The sequence below is a fragment of the Cornus florida genome, unplaced genomic scaffold (assembly GCF_030987335.1).
Source record: "Cornus florida cultivar Cherokee Brave unplaced genomic scaffold, ASM3098733v1 CherokeeBrave_3.0.0_Hap2_Chr09, whole genome shotgun sequence".
NCBI lineage: Eukaryota > Viridiplantae > Streptophyta > Magnoliopsida > Cornales > Cornaceae > Cornus > Cornus florida.
In genome coordinates this window covers 93,889,186-93,909,937 of record NW_026775579.1, presented here as the reverse complement: position 1 = coordinate 93,909,937, position 20,752 = coordinate 93,889,186, and the positions used below count along the sequence as shown (strand labels likewise).

The 20,752-nt window shown below is 38.5% G+C and overlaps 1 protein-coding gene and 1 pseudogene across 2 annotated transcripts; one reads left to right on the top strand and one right to left on the bottom strand.

Moving 5' to 3' along the window:
- Positions 1-1,132: 1,132 nt before the first annotated feature.
- On the top strand, positions 1,133-3,532 carry LOC132275307 (uncharacterized; annotated as a pseudogene).
- On the bottom strand, positions 2,584-20,712 carry LOC132275309 (probable acylpyruvase FAHD1, mitochondrial). 2 transcript variants are annotated; one of them, XM_059776771.1, is made up of 8 exons: positions 20,385-20,711; positions 20,011-20,176; positions 9,042-9,094; positions 8,353-8,415; positions 7,751-7,801; positions 7,550-7,667; positions 4,102-4,244; positions 2,584-2,853 (listed from the first exon to the last, which is right to left on the bottom strand). In XM_059776771.1, the coding sequence occupies exons 1-7, from the start codon at positions 20,496-20,498 to the stop codon at positions 4,132-4,134; spliced, it is 678 nt and encodes a 225-aa protein (XP_059632754.1). In that variant the 5' UTR covers positions 20,499-20,711; the 3' UTR covers positions 2,584-2,853; positions 4,102-4,131. The 2 variants fall into 2 exon arrangements, with proteins under 2 accessions (XP_059632754.1, XP_059632753.1); XM_059776770.1 differs by lacking the exon at positions 2,584-2,853 and having other exon boundaries at positions 3,880-4,244; positions 20,385-20,712.
- Between the last annotated feature and the right edge of the window lie 40 nt (positions 20,713-20,752).

Below are 20,752 nucleotides of genomic sequence, written 5' to 3'. Positions count from 1 at the left end.
CAATTCATACGTACTCAATTCACTTCTCCATTCGGATCCATGGAGGTTGCATTCAGTTGCTTTGAGTGTAGATAAAGTGAGTGGGCCCTCCTAAATACTTCAACTTGGAACTAAGAAGAACAACTTATCATGTAATGTAGCTGAACCCCCTCTTGCCATTGGCATCTCTTTTGAATTTCTTTGGATTTTGTGATTAAGGGATTAAATTGTTTCATTAAAATATTCCATTAAATTGTATCCTGTGCACGAGGGCGGAGAATACGGATATTTCAAACTTCACCGATTTCAATGCCATGCGGCGCCAGTCCAAAGGACAGTTACAGTCATTATTTTTCAATTAATAATATTTTTGTTTAATTAGAATAATCAAGGATTAAATTAGGTTACACAAGATGTTTAATACAAGGGTAGTTTCAAGAAATTGAGCTGGCGTGGCCTATTATTTTATTGTACCAAGAGTATGCATGTTGATCCTTCGTTTTCTACTGGTCCACACTGCAAGATATAATTTAGTTGCTTAAGTAATATAAAATTATTGTATAAATGATATGAAATTTCTTTGTTGCGTAGCTAAGCATAGAATGCGACGCATGATAAGATGACACACGAAAGATAACCCGGATTCATGATCTTCACAGTTAAGTAGTATTAGATGAAAATTTCATTTTATATTTTCTAGTTTTCTTTGTACTCTTTTCTAAGAAACATATAGAAAATGACATGTTAATTGATTCAAACTCCAAAAATGATGTTAAGTTTCAAAGGCAATTTAACAAACCCTTTTGCTAGCTGATTTTTTTTTTTTTTTTTGGAAGGTAAGTTAGTAGTATATATTAAATAAATATTACAAACCATTTGCCAAGGACGCCCACGATTGCGTACTAGCCAGCAAAAGCAGTAAGGAGTTACAACCCAAGAGTGAACAAAATGTAGAAAACAACAGGCCCAGGCCCAACAATATAGCACAAGACATTCTTGGTCTAGGAGAACCCTAGACTATACATGTATCAGCCATATCAAACATCCGGTGAGAAAATATATGATCTGATGATGTATGGAGCAGTTGACTTAGAGGATAATAAACACACATAACCTTATAAGTATCAACACCGATGATATATTTCTAGCCTTCATCAAAGCTAGTAATTCTGACCTCTCTCTGTTGCTATAGTCTTAGCAATATTAAAATCATTTTCTTATATATATATTATTCACTTGACAACAAAATCAAATCGATCCGGTTTCATTTTGCTATTGTTTTTACACACCTACCGCCTACCAATCTGTCATTAATACTATTGAGAAACCATCAGTGCAATCCGTGGTATATTGATACTATGCTATGTGGCTCGTTTGTCGGTGTAAAAAAATATTTTATTATTATTATTATTATTATTTTTTTATGTTTGACGAGTTGTGTGTTTTTTACTTTTTAGGATAGATGAAGAAAGTGGTAATAATCCAATTAAATCTCCAATTTATGTCGGGTTTTGTTGTCTCCGCCTCTTGTGCGGGGTTTGGGGGTGTTTTTTTCGTCGGCGGCGCCCGATGCAAAAGTAGTGCATTTGCCTTGACGATGAACCCGTTGCTGCTTTCCTTCCTTGGTGGTTCTTTATGATGTCGTTGTTTGTCTTTGTATGGCCATTTATGATGTTCTTTGTAAATGACGTATGACTATTTTCTTATACCCCCATTCTAGAAGCTCATATTTTCTTTATCTTTTTAAATTTTCTTTGTTCTTATCTTTATCTAATGAGTTATAATCTAATAAGTGATAATGATATATTTTCTTTATCTTTTTAAGTTATTTTTGTGTGATACACGTTATTTCCTAATAAACAAACAGCACAACCAAGCCTCCACTCTGACATAGACCTAAAGTAATTTGTTAGTGAAAGAAATTGAAGAGAGAAAGATGGAGGGGATTGAGCACAAAACGGTTAGTGTCAACGGCATAAACATGCACATAGCAGAGAAGGGTCAGGGTCCATTGGTCCTATTCCTCCTCGGCTTCCCTGAGCTATGGTACTCGTGGCGACACCAAATCGTCTACATGGCGGCCCATGGCTACCGAGTGGTGGCTCTGGACCTCCGCGGCTACGGTGACACCACCGGAGCACCCACCTCCGCCACCCAATACACCGTCCTCCACCTGGTGGGCGACTTGGTGGCCCTCCTCGACGCCATAGCGCCAGAGCAGGACAAGGTGTTTGTGGTAGGACATGACTGGGGTGCATACATTGCGTGGCACTTGTGTTTGTTTAGACCTGACAGAGTCGAGGCTTTTGGTTAACCTCAGTGTTGTGTTTTTGCGGAATAATCCTCAGGGAACGCTCGTTGAGATCCTTCATGCTGCCTATGGCGATGACCACTACATTTACAGATTTCTGGTCCTCCCCCTGTTTTATATACAAAATTATATACGTCCAGTACTAGTCGCTGTGTGAATTCTCTATGGATATTTGTGAATTCTCTATGGATATTTGTGAATTCTGTATGCTTATTTATTCGTACCAGAGCCGATTTGATGCTCCCAACTGCAACATTAACGTAATTGGTGAAACACAACATTTGATAGCACACTAACAGAAAAATTGCTTGATAATGTTGTAGGAACCGGGAGAAATAGAAGCTGAATTTGCTGAAATTGGTACGAAAAGAGTTCTAAAGAAATTCCTAACATTTCGGAATCCCGAGCCATTTTATTTCCCTAAAGGTAAAGGGTTTGGAGATTCACCTGATACTCCAGTTATCTTGCCATCTTGGTTGTCAGAAGAAGATATTGATTATTATGCTACCAAGTTTGAGCACACGGGTTTCACTGGAGGACTCAACTATTACCGAGCTCTCCCCCTGTAAGTTACCATATTGATAAAGTTAAATAGTGAGGCAATAAATTTCAAGCATCAAGGTAAAAAATTTCTGTATCTAGAGACATATAATGATAGAAGATGGAGATTTTACCATATGTTATTTCAATCCCGGAGAAAAACAAAAAAAAAAAAACTCAAGACAGACCTTTTTTGACATCACACCTCTAACGAATCAAGACTCCCCCTCGGGCCTCTCCTTTTCCTATAATCTCTGTGGTTTAAGCATAGAATTTTATGTTCGCGTGCGATACGCATATGTATAAACATTTCCTCTAAATTGCAGAAACTGGGAACTTAGTGCACCCTGGACTGGAGCTCAAGTAAAAGTACCTGCAAAGTTTATTGCGGGGTACTTAGACTTGGCCTATCACATGCCAGGCGTTAAGGAATACATACGAGATGGCGGGTTCAAGAAAGATGTGCCATTGTTGCAGGAAGCAGTCGTAATACAAGGTGCTGCCCACTTTATCAACCAAGAGAAACCTGATGAGATCAACAAACATATTTTGGACTTCATCAAGAACTTCTAATTCTCTTCTCTGTCATGTGGGTCCGTTCCTTTGGATATTGTTGTGATGCATTTGTGTGGCTCAAACTGTGTTCCTCTGTTAATCCTGTCAGTTACTATTTTAAATTAGTGTGTGCGCGCCATTCTTCTACTGGTTCCTGTAATTCTCTATTCGCTGCGTACAAGTCAGTAAAATGTTTCATCATGGCCATGTTTCGAGCTTGAACGCTCTTGCCATTAAAATCTCTTCCAAATTTCTTTGACGGGTGGCAAGTAGATGCTATAACTACCCTAAAAACAAAGTAATTTAGTAGCAAATCAAAATTTAGAGTTAAAATTATTCTGAAATTAATGATCAATTTTTTTATTGGGAAGTTTCAACAGACGTTTCAAAGCTCCAATCAAATGGAATCCTTCGAAGCAATACTGGTGATTTATCTCTTCATAACAGTTCATTTAAATTTTATATGCCATGAGAACTTATTAGATAAACTCGTATTTCAATCACAAAAAGTGCATCGTGAATTTTTATTATGCCATCCAAAAATGTCTAATACAAAGCTATTTGTGATTTTTTTTTTGCCATGGATAGCAAGGATATACGCATCCTTTGAGCCGCTTTCTTCATGACAGAAACTAGATAAGACGATGCTTCATTTGAACAAAGTATGGAAAACCTGCAACCCTCGAAAGGTGTAAGATAAAATCACTTGTGCAAACCTGAGCAGATTTTGGATTTGATTAGCTCAACTATTTTTGGGTCTTTTGGCGTTTCCCAACATCGAATTGCACATCAATGAGGCCTGTTATGCCAGCCGTTATCTTTTGGCCTGCTTTAACAGGGCCAACGCCTTGAGGGGTGCCTGCACAAGAAGAATCAGTGAGTGAGCAAGGAGTTTAGTCCTATTTATTTTACCTAGGAAGGTTATAGCACTGGCATCATTGTCAGATTTTAATCTAGAGCAAATAACGAAATCATCATCGATTCTATTAGCACTATCCATATATTCATGTGTTATAAACAAAACAAAAGAGAAAAGGAAAGGAATTCTATTAAATGCATTATGTTATACATATAAAGGGATCACAGGATTGTTGCAGCAAATCTATCAGCACTCTGAAAGAGAATTATTGGGTAAATACGAAACATTGAATTGTGGAATAATTTGAAGCACTTCGCTACCAAAAGGAATATTCTATTTGGTTGTTCAGGTTTGCCACCAACAAAATGATGGGGGGATTCAGGAATAAATCCATTTCCAGTTCAAAGATCAGATTATTAAGTTACTAGGAGAAACAAACAAAAATCAAATCTTGAAATATCAAAGGAACATAGTAACGTCAACACAAATCTATAGAAAATAACAATAGTAATAATAAATAAATAGAGTACTTTTCCCTTTCCTGAAAATAAATAAAGTACTTCAATATTTTCATTCTTTCTACACTTGAAAATTAAATCAAGAAACTGAGATTTAATATGCTGCAATTACTAGTAAAATCTAAAGATGTTCGTCCTAGTTCGCATTGGAAAATCAGTTAGTTACTAGATAGGTAAATTGAGAATTCCGTTAAAAAAAGCAAAAAAATTAAAAATTAAAAATTAAAAAAAAAAAGACGTAATCCAGGTTGCAGAAGCATAAATAACTGCCCCCCTCACCCTCCCCTCAAACACATTTAAATGCTTGGCAATAGGCATTATTTTTGCTAACATTTTAGGAATTACTAGGATCAAGGGAATCACTTATATATCTTCGTGTATCAATGTGCCATGTTTAGGGAAATTATTCTTTGTAAATAATATGAAGCATCAAAACTTCAACAAAGGGAGTGGGCCTTAGCGCAAGGTTAAGGTTGCTCCCTTATCAACTAGGGTTGGCCCAACCCAGCCCAGTCCTAACCCAACCTCAATCCGAATCGGGTTAGGTTGGGCAGGCCCAAATTGTACCCAACATGGGTTATGGTCATAACCCAGCCCGAATATTTTCGGGCGGGTTGGGCCGAGTTGAGGGGTTTTTTTTTAAAAAAAATTTATATATATATATATTATACATATTTGATTATATTATTATTAAAAAACAAATTATATATATATATATATATATATATACAAATTATATATATATATATATATATATATATTATATGTTTGATTATTTTTAGGGCAAATCATTTTACCCTCCCCAATCGCCTCCATCTCTATTCTCTCTCGCCCCCCCCTTCTCTCTCTCTGTCTCTCTTTGTGCAACTGCAAACTTAAAAATCTACAAGAATCAGAAGTTCAAAACCCATATATTTTAGTTTTATCTATCTGTCTGCAAGAATCAAAAGTTCAAAACCCATATCGGTATATCATTTCAGACTGTTCAAAAAATCAAAACCCAGATCTTTCAGTTTCCATCCCCTGCTATTCCAGTTCGGGTTCGCCGTTCGCAAGCTTCAGCCGCTGTCTCTTAACTCTCAAGCTTGCCCCCCTCTCAGCAACTGCTAAGTTGTATGTATGGGGACGGCCGTCCAGAGAGAGAGAGAAAGAGAAAGGAGAGAGAGAGAAGGGGGAGAGAGAGGAGATTTTTTTTTTTTTTTGGGGTTTTGGGTTGGGTTCGGGTTGAGCCCGAGCCCAACTCGAATATGTCTGGGTTTTGACAAAACCCAACCCGAACATGAGCCCGATTTGTGAGCTTAAAGCCCAAATTTCAAAATTTCGGGTTGGGCTTTGGTTAGCCCGTCCAAGTTGCAACCCTATTATGAACTATAGGTTGCAGATTCAAAACAGGAAACCTCTTTGCACGTGGTGGTAAGGCTGCATACATTTTACCCTTCCAGACCCCACAATTGCGGGAGCCTTGTGTATTGAGCTTGCACTTCTTCTTTTTTTTTTTTTGGGTAAATTACACCGACACCTCCTGAGGTTAGGTCATATTTCAGCTAGATGAAGATTTTGGTTTTAACTTTCACTTACACCCCAATCATGCCAATTGACTCTTTTATCCTCAATTTTTTAATACAAAATATATGTAATCTTAAATGACAAAAGACTCCCTATCCCTACCCCCAAACCACCGCCACCATCTCTGGCTCCCAGACCATAATATGCATTTCTCTGATAATTCTATTTCTCTTATCTCAACAAAGTGGTTTTTTTCTTTGAGAAGAGGTTCTATATCCTTACAAAAAAAGAAAGAAGCAAGGCTGACTAGTAGAACATTCAACTGAAAAGTCATTATTCTATGAGAATATAAGGTTTCACTTTTGAATGTCTTTAAACTTGACAAAAGGTATCCCGCTACTGAGACTTGAAATTCTCACTCTATTGGGCGAGCAAGCAACATGTTCTTATTTTGTTTTATTGCATTCACCAATAGATTTGACTCAATCTGTGGAAAAGAATCCATATCCACCAAAAAGTAAGAGACTGGAAATTTCTCGATGGGAGGGTGAAGGTAAAGTGGATCTGTTGGAGAGCTTACAAGGGCAAAACCCAGTTCACTTGATTTGGTGTCAATTTGGTGGTGGTTGTGGGGGGTGATGATGGATGTGGCTGTGGGTGGTGGAGCTGTGATGCGGCGGGCCGGCGGCAGTGGTATATGGTGGGGGTGATTGGTGGTGGTGCTATATGTGTGTGTGTGTGTGTGATTTGGTGGAAAAAATAGAGTGTCGTGGTGGAGGGAAAAAAAAAACCTAAATCGAAGAAGGAAGAGAAGGATTGAGGAGAGAGAAAAATAAAACAAATTTGGCAATTTTAGACACCAAAGATCTTTGTTGCCCTTCTCTGCAATTGCCCCTCTCTCTCTCTCTCTCAAACTCTCTTCTTGTATGGGAAAAATTCAACAATCATGACAGAGAGGTAGAGAGAGAAAGAGGAAGGTTCATGAGAGCGGTGGTGGGTGGTGATTGTGATGGGTAGTTTGGTCATAAAAAAAAAAGTCAATACGAGGTCAAAGGGTAGTATAGTCATTTAACACCTCAAAAGTACTCTGACTCCATCAAAAATTGACCTTTGGAGTGTAAGTGAAATGTTAAACCACTAATTCAAATATAAGTGAAATCTAAAACCAAAATGTTAATCTAGGTGAAATATGACCTAACCATAGGGGGTCTGAGTGTAATTTACTCTTTTTTTTTTTAATCAAAATTTCAACATAGAGCAAGATACAAAAATCTGTAATACCTGTTAGTATAACATCTCCTTCAAGAAGCGTCATGATAGAACTTATGTGGCTAATCAGAAATGGGATCGTAAATATCATATCCCTAGTTGAGCCTTTCTGACGAGTTTCTCCATCTACCTGCAGGGTAACAAGAAACGGCTCAGTACTGCAAAATACAAACATTTACAAGGCACAAGAAATAAATAACTAAAATCTGGTACCTTTAACCACAACTCCAAGTCATGAGGATCTGGCACCATTGATGTAGGCAGCTGCAGAGAAAAATTTGACAGTCAACTGGCAGAATATGTTAGGACACTAATTGAAAGACAGCATGATCACGTATTAAAATGAGGTTGTAACCATGGAGTAAAATATTCATAATACTGTATTATATCTGCTTATATCTCTATTTTATTATCTTGAGCTATCCATTTTACTAATATTTTATACCTCAAGTGTAACAAAATATTTGAAGTTCCTGTCTGTTTTCCACACAAATATGACCAAGGAAAAGGTTCACAACTATCTCATATTTATAATACCAAGTAGAAGGAAGCAAGGATGACAAATGCCTCCTTTTCCTACTAAATAGTAAAATTGTAGTAAAATTCTTTAAAAACCAAAAAAATGAAGGCATAACTATAAGTTTAGCACAAGAAGAGTCATTTTAGCACCTACCATCTCCGACGCCATATCTTTTTAGGCAAATAAATGCACACATGTATTTATGTAATAAACCTTTCTAGTCTGAATTTGATTCATTTTGAACGCGAAGTGATATCAAATAATAGAAGACAAAATGAATTTGCTTATTTCTTACAACAGAGCTGATTGGTGTGAAGGTGTCCTGCCCTTTAGCCACAGTCCATGGGAGACCTGCAGACTGGCAAATAGAGTGAACAAAGAGACAGCATTACTAAAAAGAAAAAATATGACAGCCATTACTACCAAGTTCAGAGAAACTTCTGGAAGAATCATGCAATATATTGTTTTAATTGAAAAGGAAAATTAAACATATGCAAAAAACAAGGTTTCAAAGTTCAAAAGAAACCCATCTCTATAAAAAAAAATTCTTCTAAAACCTGATTAATAAAAATAAGCATGTGATTCCAAGAAAATGCCTTTCACATTTTGCATGTAAATGGATTATTAGTAACTTCCCAAAAGTTGTTCACACTGTTCATCAACACTTTCCTTCGACATTTAATTTTATGCTTCACTCCACAATGAAGCCTTTCTCAAGATTATGGATGTACCAACAGAGTTAGTTTAGAAAAGTTCAGCAATCCAATTAAGAAGGGGAAGCAAATATATTAAATCCTTATAATCCAACAGAATGATTTACAAGGAAAAACAAAATCTACAAAAGCGAAATTCAATTACAAACAAAGAGTAGAAGTTTTTTTTTTTTTTTTTCTTTTTTCAAGTATGTCATAAATTAAAAGCAATATCCTAGACAAAAGATTCCTACCCAAATAACTTATATGAAAGCTAAAACGAAATTCACACCTTTGCAGAAGCTTGAATTTCTCTAGCAGTCATATCAAGTGCAAGTGCATAACCTGAAAATAGAAAAACAGACTATTTTTGAGTTCATGAATTTTATCATATGAAATAAAAACTATTACTAAAAGGAAAGTAGGAATCTACTACGGCTGTTACTTTGATTCTGTTAATAAAATTTTTTGACTTTTTTTGCTAAAAAAAATGTTAAAAATGAAGATTTAAGAGATATAGCAAATATAGTAAAATCAAGAATTCCAATTTTCTATTATGACAATCGAATTCATTGTAGCTACCTTCCGCTAGTCTGAACACTCCAACTCCGAATGAAGACAGATTCAATGCCCAAGACTCTGATATGACTACAGTTGATGGTAGTTCGTGAGTAGGATGAGGAGATCATTCCACGTCTGTCAGAGATGCTGAGATCAGAGGCTGAGTGGAGCTCCAAGCTAGCATAAGGGATTCTCCATAAAGGAGATTAAGAGAGAGAAGGCAGATTTGCTTAACACCCATGGTGGCGCGAGTCCTAGGAGACCATTACTTATGGTTATAGTTAGAGTGGTGTATATGTATTTTCAGCCCCCTTAAATGGTGAGAGTTAAGCCCTATTTATACTACTTCATTTGGGTAAGGACCGTTGCTCATGAGAGCTAACTTCCTCTTTATCCAATGGTCGCTTTGCCTAAGTAAGGACCCTTGGTTATGAGAGCTAACTTCCTCTTTATCCAATGGTCGCTTTACCTAAGTAAGGACCCTTAGCTATGATGGTAGCTCTTTCTTTATCCAATAGTAATTCTGTGAGATATACATTGTCTATTACTCAAGCTCAGCTATTGGGTGTTAAACATTTTCTCCCCCTTGTGTAGACCTCGAAGTGAGGCGATTCCTTGGAACTCAACCACCTAACCACTGATACTCAGATTCCCGCAACTGAAGATAGGGAAAGAGCCTTCCTCGGGGTTCTGCCTTCTCAGCCCCGCAGACTCTATCCTAGCTCTGTGACTCGAGGTCCTTACAGTTAAAGGGAGCTCGAGAGAAAAATGCCCGAGGTTACGCCTGCAAGAAGCAACCTCGGAAAAGAGGGGAGGAGGAGCCCATCCGACTGGAGCGGGGCGCGTCCACAAAAGAGGAAGGGTAGCGACCCCTTCCTCGGCCAGTGAGTTCAGTTATAGGACGAGTAGCTCGAGAATACTGTCCCTTCAGGAGCACGCCAGATAAGTACTGGCTAGGTGTGCTTATTTTCATAAATGGTGCCACTCAAGCAGACGTCGTGGCACGTATATCAACATTTTGCCCCCCTACTCGAGGTCGCGAGGAGGGAATTTAAGGCTGCGAGGAGAGAGCTCGAGCAAAAGACTGAGGTAGAGAAGGGAATTCTTTAAAGATATAAGTGAGCTAACTAAGTTCCCTACGAGAGTATGAGAATGAACTCATCAAGGAAAGCTTATAAAATAGATGAGTTCACAAAGGTAAGCTAAATGATCTCTTTAAAGAAGTATGGAAATGAACTCATCGAGGAAAGCTCATTAGAGGGACAAGTTTTGTCCAACAGAAATAAATTTGCCAAGGAAGTTAAATTTGTGGAGATAAGCTTTCTCGAGGAGAGTTCATCAGAGATAGGCGTTTTACAAAAGCGAGTCATATAAAAGTGAGGAGATTTACACAAAGGGCGCGCTGATCGAAAAAAAAAAGGCTCTAAATTAACTTTATGAAAATGAGCTCATAGAGGGAAGCTCTCTCGAGAAAGGAGTCTTGTAGAGGGCGAGATGACTAAGAGGCATGCTTTCAATAAATTATCCTTATAAAGATGAGCTTGCTAGAGAACTCAACTTTGTGAAGAAATGAACTTACTGAAAGGAGTTCGTAAAGAAGTCAGTTTTGTAAATGAGGTAAAACGAATGGAACTCGATAGAATGGTCAGCTTTATGAAGAATTGGTTAATCGAAGGGAGCTCCCCAGAGAGCTAGTTTTGTAAATGTGAGTTAACCGAGGGAAGCTCAGTAGAAAAGTCAGTTTCGTAAATGTGAGCTAGCCGAGCTCTGCGTCTCGAGGTCCTTACAATTAAAGGGAGCTCAAGAGAAAGATGCTCGAGGTTACGCCTGCAGGAAGCAACCTCGGAAAAGAAGGGAGGAGGGGCCCATTCAACTGGAGCGGGGCGCGTCCACAGGAGAGGAAGGGTAGCGACCCCTTCCTTGGCCAGTGAGTTCAGTTATAGGATGAGTAGCTCGATGATACTTGGTCCTTTCAGGAGCACGCCAGATAAGTACTGGCCAGGTGTGCTTATTTTCAGAGATGGTGCCACTCAAGCAGACATTGTGGCAAATATCAACATTTTGCCCCCCTGCTCGAGGTCGCGAGGAGGGAACTCGAGCAAAAGACATGTAAAAAGAAAATATTTGTATAGAGGATCTCAATCAACTCATTGAGGTTTATCTGTAGAGAGGAACTCCTCGTTCTTTTTTCTTTTAGCCAGAACCGAGACTTATCAGTGCTCAACTGTCAATTATTATTATTATATATATACATAAGTGTCTGTGTGCTTAAAGTTCCCTCTGGATGGCATAGGGATCCCATGGAGCTTGAGCCTTTATTATATATAGGTGCACCTCGAGTCAATGTACTAAGTACATTTTATCCAAGTTGAGATGTTCCTCGCACAACAAAATCATATTGTTAGAAAATAGATTGGAATGGAATGTAATAATTAATATAATAATTCTATCTTGATTGGAATTCAGGTTTTGTGGTGTAATTTGCATCACCTAGTAAAGTCATGAAATAGTGCGAGATGCAGTTTTTTTTTTTTTTAGCAGTATTGGTAGCTAGAATGAATTTTTTTTTTTTTTTAAAACAAAATTTATTGATAAAAGGAACTAACGGTGAGTCAAAATAAATTAAATAAAGGGAACTAAGCATGGAGTATAGATATATTGGGGCGCATCAGATGTGCCACAAGGAAGCACTGGTGAGCAGTTCAAGAAATGAGAGGTGTTGTCCTGAGCCGCAAAGGCACTAGGCGAGGAGGTGTCAATCTGAAGTTGTACTCGAGTTGCAAGGGGTGCTCGAGGAAGAGATTTATTTTTACAAGGTGGATACTAGTTTTGAACATAATGGTGAAGAGCGCGAAAACGGAAAACAAGGGTAATCAAACGAGCAGTAATATATTCTCTCTCTCATTTTTTTTAAAAACAAGGCCATGGAAGAGATACTTGAGAGAAAAGAAAACAATCTTGGGATGATTGACAATAAGTCTTAGCCTTCTTCCCCCCTGGCTGGTAAAAGAGTTGATGCAACGGCTTCTAGCAGACAAAAGATAATATTTGTCTCTTAAAGTAGAAGAAGATAGACTATACGGAACTTTTTTTTGTAAGCTAGCATAATGAGGGCTATGTTTGAGGGGGAATTTGAATAAGAGGAAAAGACTCTGCCTCGCAAGAACATCTGGCGAAACAGAAGGCTCTGAGCCCCTTAGTACGTGGATTATTTAAGCACGGGAAAAATGAACTAAGCACAAGAAAAATCCCAAGTATGAGGGAGGTCGAGGGAGATACCGAGTGCAAGTAGAGGACCATAAAACAAAGGATGGGGTATATTTTCAAGAGAGGATCCAAATCTTAGAGTGACCCATGAACAAATAGGTCTACGGTGAGATCGTACCGAAAGAAACTTTAACAAGTCTAATGACGATGAGTGGACCATCATCCAAAGGAGTAAAGACTTCGCTACTGGACTATTCAGTTTTGAAAAGAGGTTGATAAAGTCAAGCTCGTGTTTATTAATATTGGCATTGTGCAACAATTTTAGTTGGATGTGAGGTGCGAGATCTCACTTCCAAAAGGGTGGCTCGAACTTACTGAGAGGCAAGGCTACTTGTTATTTGCATACACAAGCAAGGAAATTAAAAAAAAAAAGTTTACTTTGTTGGTTCAAATGGGTCTCTTGATCAACTTTGACCCAAGAAGGAACCAGGAGGAAAGAAAATGAAGTTATAAATCCAGGGTCACAAAGAAAGAAGAAGAGAAAAATAAATAAATATAAGTTAAAATAAAAGGAGTCCTCCAATCATTGGTAACATTTGTAAGATTATTTTGTAATTATTACTACTGTATACTTCCAACGAAGTGCTAGCCCGAAGCGGCGCTCAAGCAACAAGAGGAGCTAACCCGCATCAGTGTTCGAGCTATGATGGCACACTGATCTGGAGCACCGCTCGAGCATTAGAGGCAAAGACAAGTGACCTCGAGGAGGTTGCAGAATCCTTGAGAAATCGATGGTTCGAGGGGTTAACAGGTGAAAGCGTGAGTTCTAGTAGCACCTACAAGTATGGTTTATGAAACAATACATTGACATAAATCTTGCTCGAGGGAGAGGTGAGAGGATGGTGCTTCTTTGAGGGAAGTGTCGAGGCTCCAGGATCGAGTTCGGAAGGAGTTGGACTACGTTCCTCACTTTGGGTTAGCCAGATAACTCAGGATGGTCCGAGTGATTTTGACAACAAGTTTAGTTGGATGTTTTCAACCAGATCGAGCAAGCATTGGCCTTAATCGGAACTCAAGTAGCAGGGGAGAGGCCCCAAACAGTGCTCGAACGGCTCTAACCGACCAATACCAAGGTTTCAGCTAGTTCCTATGGCCAGATCCTTTATAACCTCTCGGGCGGTGACTTTGTTGTCCAGCTCCCAATACTGTGAGCTCAACCACGATGGTGTAGCGCCAAAAAAAAAAAGAGACGAGACTCGAGCGAGAGCCGCACACGCGCAAAGAAGCGAGGGAATTCATAAGGGGGTTCTCCTGTGATTTGCAACATATGGGCTAGTAGGCGAGGCTGATGCGCACGTAGTCGCATAAAGTAAATATAGTATCCCAATCTCATTACTGGTTGGAGAATACGTTTCAACCTAACAATTTCTCTGCATTCACTTTTATTTTATTCCATAAAATATTCATTAGTAGAATATAGTATCATCTCACTTTAGCATGAATAAACGTAAGGTCTACAGGCTCTACCATGTCAATAAAAATAATAAATAAATAAATAATAAAATGAGATTGCGTAAAGCTGTGATAACTCATTTATTCAACTTGGCAAACACTGATGGTGTCGTGAAAATACTAAAGAGAAAGAAATTCAACTTGGCAAACACTGATGGTGCTGTGAAAACACTAAAGAGAAAGAAAGTTTGATGGGATAGTGACACAAAAATGAATAAATTAGTAAATAAATTAAGAGTTATTGTGGGTCTAAGATTATACAGTAACTTTAGTCATTTGGTAGACACAAATGACATGTACAAATAATATGCAAAACATAGAGTACAGCCAATTATTAAGTTTAAATTGAAAACAAGTAAAGCCACGTGTATAAATAGTGAAAGGAAAATATAATTTAACAGTTAGCAAGGATTGTACAATATTTTTTTATTATTAAATATATATATATAGATATACACATATATATGAGCATAGATAACAGTTTAAAGCCCTTTGACTTGGAGTGTTGGTAGTGAAATGAAAAACAAAGTTGTTTGTGAAACAATATCTAAGTAATAAGGTACATGAACAACAAAGGAATGAAAAATTGATGGTAATTACGTAAAACCAATATAGTAGAATTAAAGTGGGCCAACTATTCCTTATGCAAAAAGATACAGACGTCCGTGATATAAAAGGATAAAGAGTGACAGACTGTAATTTATAGTGGAAAGTCAACAGAATAATAGGGTAAGTGGAAATGCCATTGAATGTGATAATCTATAATATAAAATACACAATGCACGTAACAATAACTGAGACCAAAAAAAGTTAGAAGGTTTGAAGTTAACAAAGGAATTAATGTGGGTCTACTCGAATTTCAAAACTAAATACAGAATATCATAACAGGTTGGTTCGAGGAAGCAAAATAAGTCCGAGCAAAGGGACCACCGCGAGGTACAAGAGAGGGTATCCCTCGACCCCATGCAATGGTGAGGTTCGAAGGACCCACCGCGAGGTACCAGAGAGGGTATCCCTCGACCCCATGCAATGGCGAGGTTCGAAGGACGAGAGAACATGAGCCGTACATACCGCGACAAGTTTTCAGAGGACCCATTACAATCCTGACCCGGAAGAACACTTCCATTAGCAAACGACTGAGGAGTGATCATTAACGAAGCCTTGAATAGTTCTGTCTTTCCCGCGGGACGAAGGCCGGGCTACGTCTTAAGGTTAGGTGGTTCGGTACTGGAAAGAAGGGCCGGTGTGAGGTGCCCCACAATGGACTGCTTGGCTTGACGCAGATAGCCCCTCAAGGGACTTCCAGTGGTCTTAAAGGCCGGATGGGGTGACGCAGACAATTTGCACACTCCCTTGGTGCGGAGGAGTGCCTCGACACAAGAAAGAAATACCCCGTATCGGAACGTCCGGCGAGGCAATGGAGCCGGCGATTATAAAACTGAGCTTGCGGGTGCTCTTGCTCCGCCGTGACGCTGTTTTGCACTTAGGCTCGCCTTTGTAGTACCCGTCGCCCGAACCCAGAACCGGCGAAGGAGAGTAATGGAGAACGGAGGATTGCCAAAAAAAATCGCGTAGGTCCAGCTCTCCCGAGCGCCTTCGATCAGGGCTTGAAGACGCTGTTGAAGGTGAAGGCTCTCTTGATTGAAATAAATAAAAAGGATTGAGATCGCACGAGGACCTAAATGAGAATAGGGAAGAGCGTAGCACGAGGAAGGCTTGGGCACAAATGGTACTTAAAGAGTGAGAAACAGGTGCTAAAAATCACCACTATCATTATATTGATTTATTCATTTTACTTGTTAGCATGTGCTCAAAGTTTCAAACCGTGAGGAAGCTAGTGCTGGCCAAAGTGGATCTCGAGCAGTAGCCTTGAAATAGCACTCGAGCTAGAGAGGACCCCCGAAGCATTGCTCAAGCATTAAAGGAAGATATATATATGTTCATCAATATAATATATAATCCCACTTTAGCATAGAATAGGGAATAGAGTCTCCACACTTGATAATAAAAAGAAGTGACAAGACATAAGGATGTGATAACCTATGTTACCTGGACTCGGGTGCGGGTGTCGGACACGGGTGCGTGTCCAGAGGTCGGATCCATCCATCTATCAAATTATAGGACACGAGGACACGGAATAAAAGTGTCCAAAAGTTGGACACGGACACTTGGACATTTGTAGGAAAAGAAAAAAATGTACACTTTTTTATGTTAGACCTCAGTTTTTTTAATGAAAAATTGAATAAATATACAAATGTAAAGATAGCAGCGTGGAGCCTTCCAAGCTCTATTTTTTTGTGATGCAGGTTTTCTTTTTTTGCTCTGTTGTTGCACTTGTAACTGTTCTTACAGTTGTGGATGCAACTGCAATGTGCTCCTATGTGGGCCTGTTTTAGTTTTATTTTTCTGGGCTGCCTTTGGGCTATGGGCTATGCCTTTCCTTGTACAGTTTCTTTTTTTTAATGAATGGATTTACTGTAAAAAAAAAAAAAAAAAAAAAAAAAAAAAGGTAATACAACTATTATAATAATATTACCTTATTTATAAAGTCAAACTGTTAAGTCAAAAAAATTGCTCAAGATTGACCGATAGATATTACTTAAATAAAATAATACAGCTGTCCCAGTACAGTTGTAAATTGTTCATAGCTTAGATAGTGTTTTACAGCTGTAAAACATTATCCTTGTTAAAAGACCAAACTCTCCCATATTTTTACATCCAAATTGACAAGTGGCATGATCGTGACCGTTGAAGGGTATTAAAAGCATTAGTAAGAATGTGAAAACACGCTCGGTCGTTACAAAATTTTGTGCAAACAAAGCGCGTACATTTCAGTCTTCTCTAACCTTCGAAAGACGCTACTTTTGAAGCAAACCGCCATTGTTGTACCAGTAAGTTTTCTGATCTCATTAATGGCAACCTATTTAACAAATAAAGCATGAAGAAAGTTCGCAATCCTTCACAAGTACCAACCCAAACATCTTTGTTTGAGTTTTCGTCATCTATCAGCCGTGTCCGGTAGACGCCATGAAGGATCCGACTCAGATCCAATGTCCGTGTCCGTGTCGTGTCGTGTCGACACAGACACTTCGGCCTGAACAGGCGAGTCTATGTAACACAGGTGATAACTCATCAATAATAAATGGTTGACAAATACGGACAATGCCATAGGAACAGTGAGGAGAAAGAAGATTTGATAGAAAAATGACATAAGAAAAATTTAGTTTTCTTGTTGGTGTAGGACTATACTCTGATTCCTTAGTAAACACAAGTGACATTGCATGTCATATAGAAACCAGTCCACCCTTATATATACATGTGTGCAGTGTGCACATATATATATATATATATATATATATAATATTAAATTCAGCCCAGGAAGCAATTTAGTATTAACAATGCAGCAAGAATTGAAAAAGCTCAAATTAAAAACAAGTTTATTTTTTTATTATCATTATTTTTTTTTAAAACAAGCAAGTCACTTGCGAAAAATAGTAAAGGAAAAAAAAGTTGTTCATTAACCAGGCAAGGCTATGGAACAATAAACTAATAAAATACTATTTTTATGAACTTGATGGGACTTTGCAATTAAAGTAGAGAAAAAGGTAAGTTTTACAGGAAAGGACCACCAAACATGTACAACATAAAAAGCATAGTTGCATGGCCGAGAACACAGGATCTAAAACTCCATAACCCATGGTGTTTAGTCAACCTTTTCAACACAAAGACAAAATAATATAATAAACTAAACAAAGGGAACATAGAAAGTTGTGTAGCCAGAGGTAAATAAATAAATATAATTAAAATAAACATATAATAAATTTATCCAGATTTTTCAGAAAGGAAAAGTCATATCTGATTGATGCTAAGGTTGGGGTCCATAGTCCATATTCTTTATGTGAAAAAGTTAATGGTAAACCTTTGTTTATTATCATTACAGGTGAAGCGAGTTTGATGAATTAGGATCTTCAAACATCCGAGGCACCACGATCACAACAAAACTTGGTTATGTCGAGGACTGTAACAACATTTTTTTTTTTAACTGGCACACATGAGACTCACAAGGAATCAATCAGAAATAAGGAAGAAGAAGAAAATGAGTTTTCAGGTAGACAGAGGAGTATAAGATTCATGGCATGCATATCATACTGTTGAATGTAAATGACAAAACATGGTGTATCAGTATAGATGAAATAAAAATTTAAAAACGAGCTTGTCAGTTTGAAACTAGAGCAAGCAACAAGAAAACGAGTTAGGAGCGAAATCACCAGTCATAAAAGACTTCTTCCATATCCATAAAGGGCCAATCTCTTGCAAGCTCGACATTTATGGAATGCTCCTCCTCAGCAGAGTCGCCAAAATGTTGATGGTAGTTCGTGAGTAGGATGAAGAGATCATTCCACATCTGTCGGAGATGCTGAGATTAGAGGCTGAGTAAAGCTCCAAACTAGCACAAGGGATTCTCCATAAAGGAGATTAAGAGAGAAAAGGCAGATTTGCTTAACACCCATGGTGGCGCAAGTCCTAGGAGACCATTACTTATGGTTATAGTTAGGGTGGTGTATATGTATTTTCAGCCCCCTTAAATGGTGAGAGTTAAGCCCTATTTATACTACTTCATTTGGGTAAGGACCGTTGGTCATGAGAGCTAACTTCCCCTTTATCCAATGGTCGCTTTGCCTAGGTAAGGACCCTTGGTTATGAGAGCTAACTTCCTCTTTATCCAATGGTCGCTTTACCTAGTTAAGGACCCTTGGCCATGATGGTAGCTCTTTCTTTATCCAATAGTAATTCTGTGAGATATACATTTAGAGTATTATGTGGTCTATTACTTGAGCTCAGCTATTGGGTGTTAAACATTCTCTCCCCCTTGTGTAGACCTCGAAGTGAGGCGATTCCTTGGAACTTAGCCACTTAACCACTGATACTCAGATTCCCGCAACTGAAGATAGGGAAAGAGCCTTCCTCGGGGTTCTGCCTTCTCGGTCGGTCGGCCCCGCAGGCTCTATCCTAGTTCTGTGTCTCGAGGTCCTTACAGTTAAAGGGAGCTCGAGAGAAAAATGCCCGAGGTTACGCCTGCAGGAAGCAACCTCGGAAAAGAGGGGAGGAGGGGCCCATCCGACTGGAGCGGGGCGCGTCCACAGAAGAGGAAGGGTAGCGACCCCTTCCTTGACCAGTGAGTTCAGTTATAGGACGAGTAGCTCGAGAATACTGTCCTTTCAGGAGCACGCCAGATAAGTACTGGCCAGGTGTTCTTATTTTCATAAATGGTGCCACTCAAGCAGACGTCACGGCACGTATATCAACAACTACTTAAAGCCTTCACCGGCTATTGCTAATTGGCACCTTCAAATAGCAATTGGCTTGAAAGGGGAAAAAGGACGAGACCCTTTAGCCATATACTCCCATTGAAGAGTAAATGGGTAGGAATATATGATGCATTTTACTTCCCCGTTATATTCTCACAAGAGATGAATAGAGATGAGGAGAAGTAAGGGTACGGAGTGTATTAAACTTTATATATAAAAAATTCCATCAGCTCCAGGAAATTGGAACAAAATCATAAAACAAACATACAAAATTGCTACCCTTCTTGTGGTGATCTGCTATGGGAATATGAAGCGCCAACTCTATTAGACGTTACACATTTCACCGAGTAGCATCAAACTCTATACAGAACATAAGGCTTCATGATTCACAACTTCTGGTTTTGAAGCAGTAAAGGATATTTTCATTAAGCTTGAGGGACATTCAAGAAGCTACCAAACTTAATACACAACCCACAACACAAATAAATTTGTAAAACATACTGTGAACACCTAAAGAACTAAGATAAATTATGAAATCAAGTAGCTAATGCTATAAAAAAGACATATTTGATCATCAATTATCATAATTAAGTAACTTGGTGAAACTAACATCAAATCTAGTACCGCACTTGAAATTCAAATAGCACATTTCTATTTAAGTTTAAATTAAACCTCCAACATAGTCCATAGCTGTTGTCTCAGGAACATCGCGAGCCTTTTGACTGATCACAACCGCAAGCTCCACCTCATGATCGAGCGATTCCCAGGGATGTGGAACCTCGATTTTCCCTCCATTTCCCAAGTACGACGACGTTGGCTTCAGAAACAACACTGGTTCCTGCCAAAAAAAAAAAAAAAGAATTTAACATATGCGTCGTAAAAAAGTCAATTACACATTATACTCTGACTAATGAGAGTATATGGATCTTGATCACGGTAACGATCTAAAAAAAAAAGCATAAATTTTCAATTTTGCATTTGTGAGCTGTGATCTAAGAATTAACGATGTCTAGGTTAAATTCTAGACCTAAGAAAGAGATTCAGACCTTGGGGACGGCGTTGCCAAGTTCTTTGGCGTGAGCGGCGTAGTTTCGGCCGACGGCTACGATCTTAGTACCAACGCTCAAAAGCTTCTGATATGCAGATGATGCGGTCGCCATCGTCTTCCAACAATACTAGTCTACAATCCCACTCCTTTATTTGTTTGTAGCATACACTCACATTAGTGAAGTTGGTGATGCAGATTCATATATCTATAGGCTCAATTGTATATATATAATCGTACATAATTTTTACATCTATATGTGCCATATACATCTATATGTGTGTTCCAATGGCAACCGGCTAGCTAAGGAGGGTCTCTGACTTGTACACAGTCAAAGATCGAAATTTTTTTTTTATAGGACATATATAT

What these genes read in the sequence shown, in the direction of transcription:
- LOC132275309 (XM_059776770.1), bottom strand. Translation starts at nt 20,498, where the DNA reads ATGGCGACCGCATCATCTGCATATCAGAAGCTTTTGAGCGTTGGTACT. An exon ending in AAATTCAAGCTTCTGCAAAG is followed by an intron (nt 8,416 to 9,041) that starts GTGTGAATTTCG and finishes TCTATTTGCCAG; the next exon opens with TCTGCAGGTCTCCCATGGAC. An exon ending in ACTTGGAGTTGTGGTTAAAG is followed by an intron (nt 7,668 to 7,750) that starts GTACCAGATTTT and finishes GTTACCCTGCAG; the next exon opens with GTAGATGGAGAAACTCGTCA.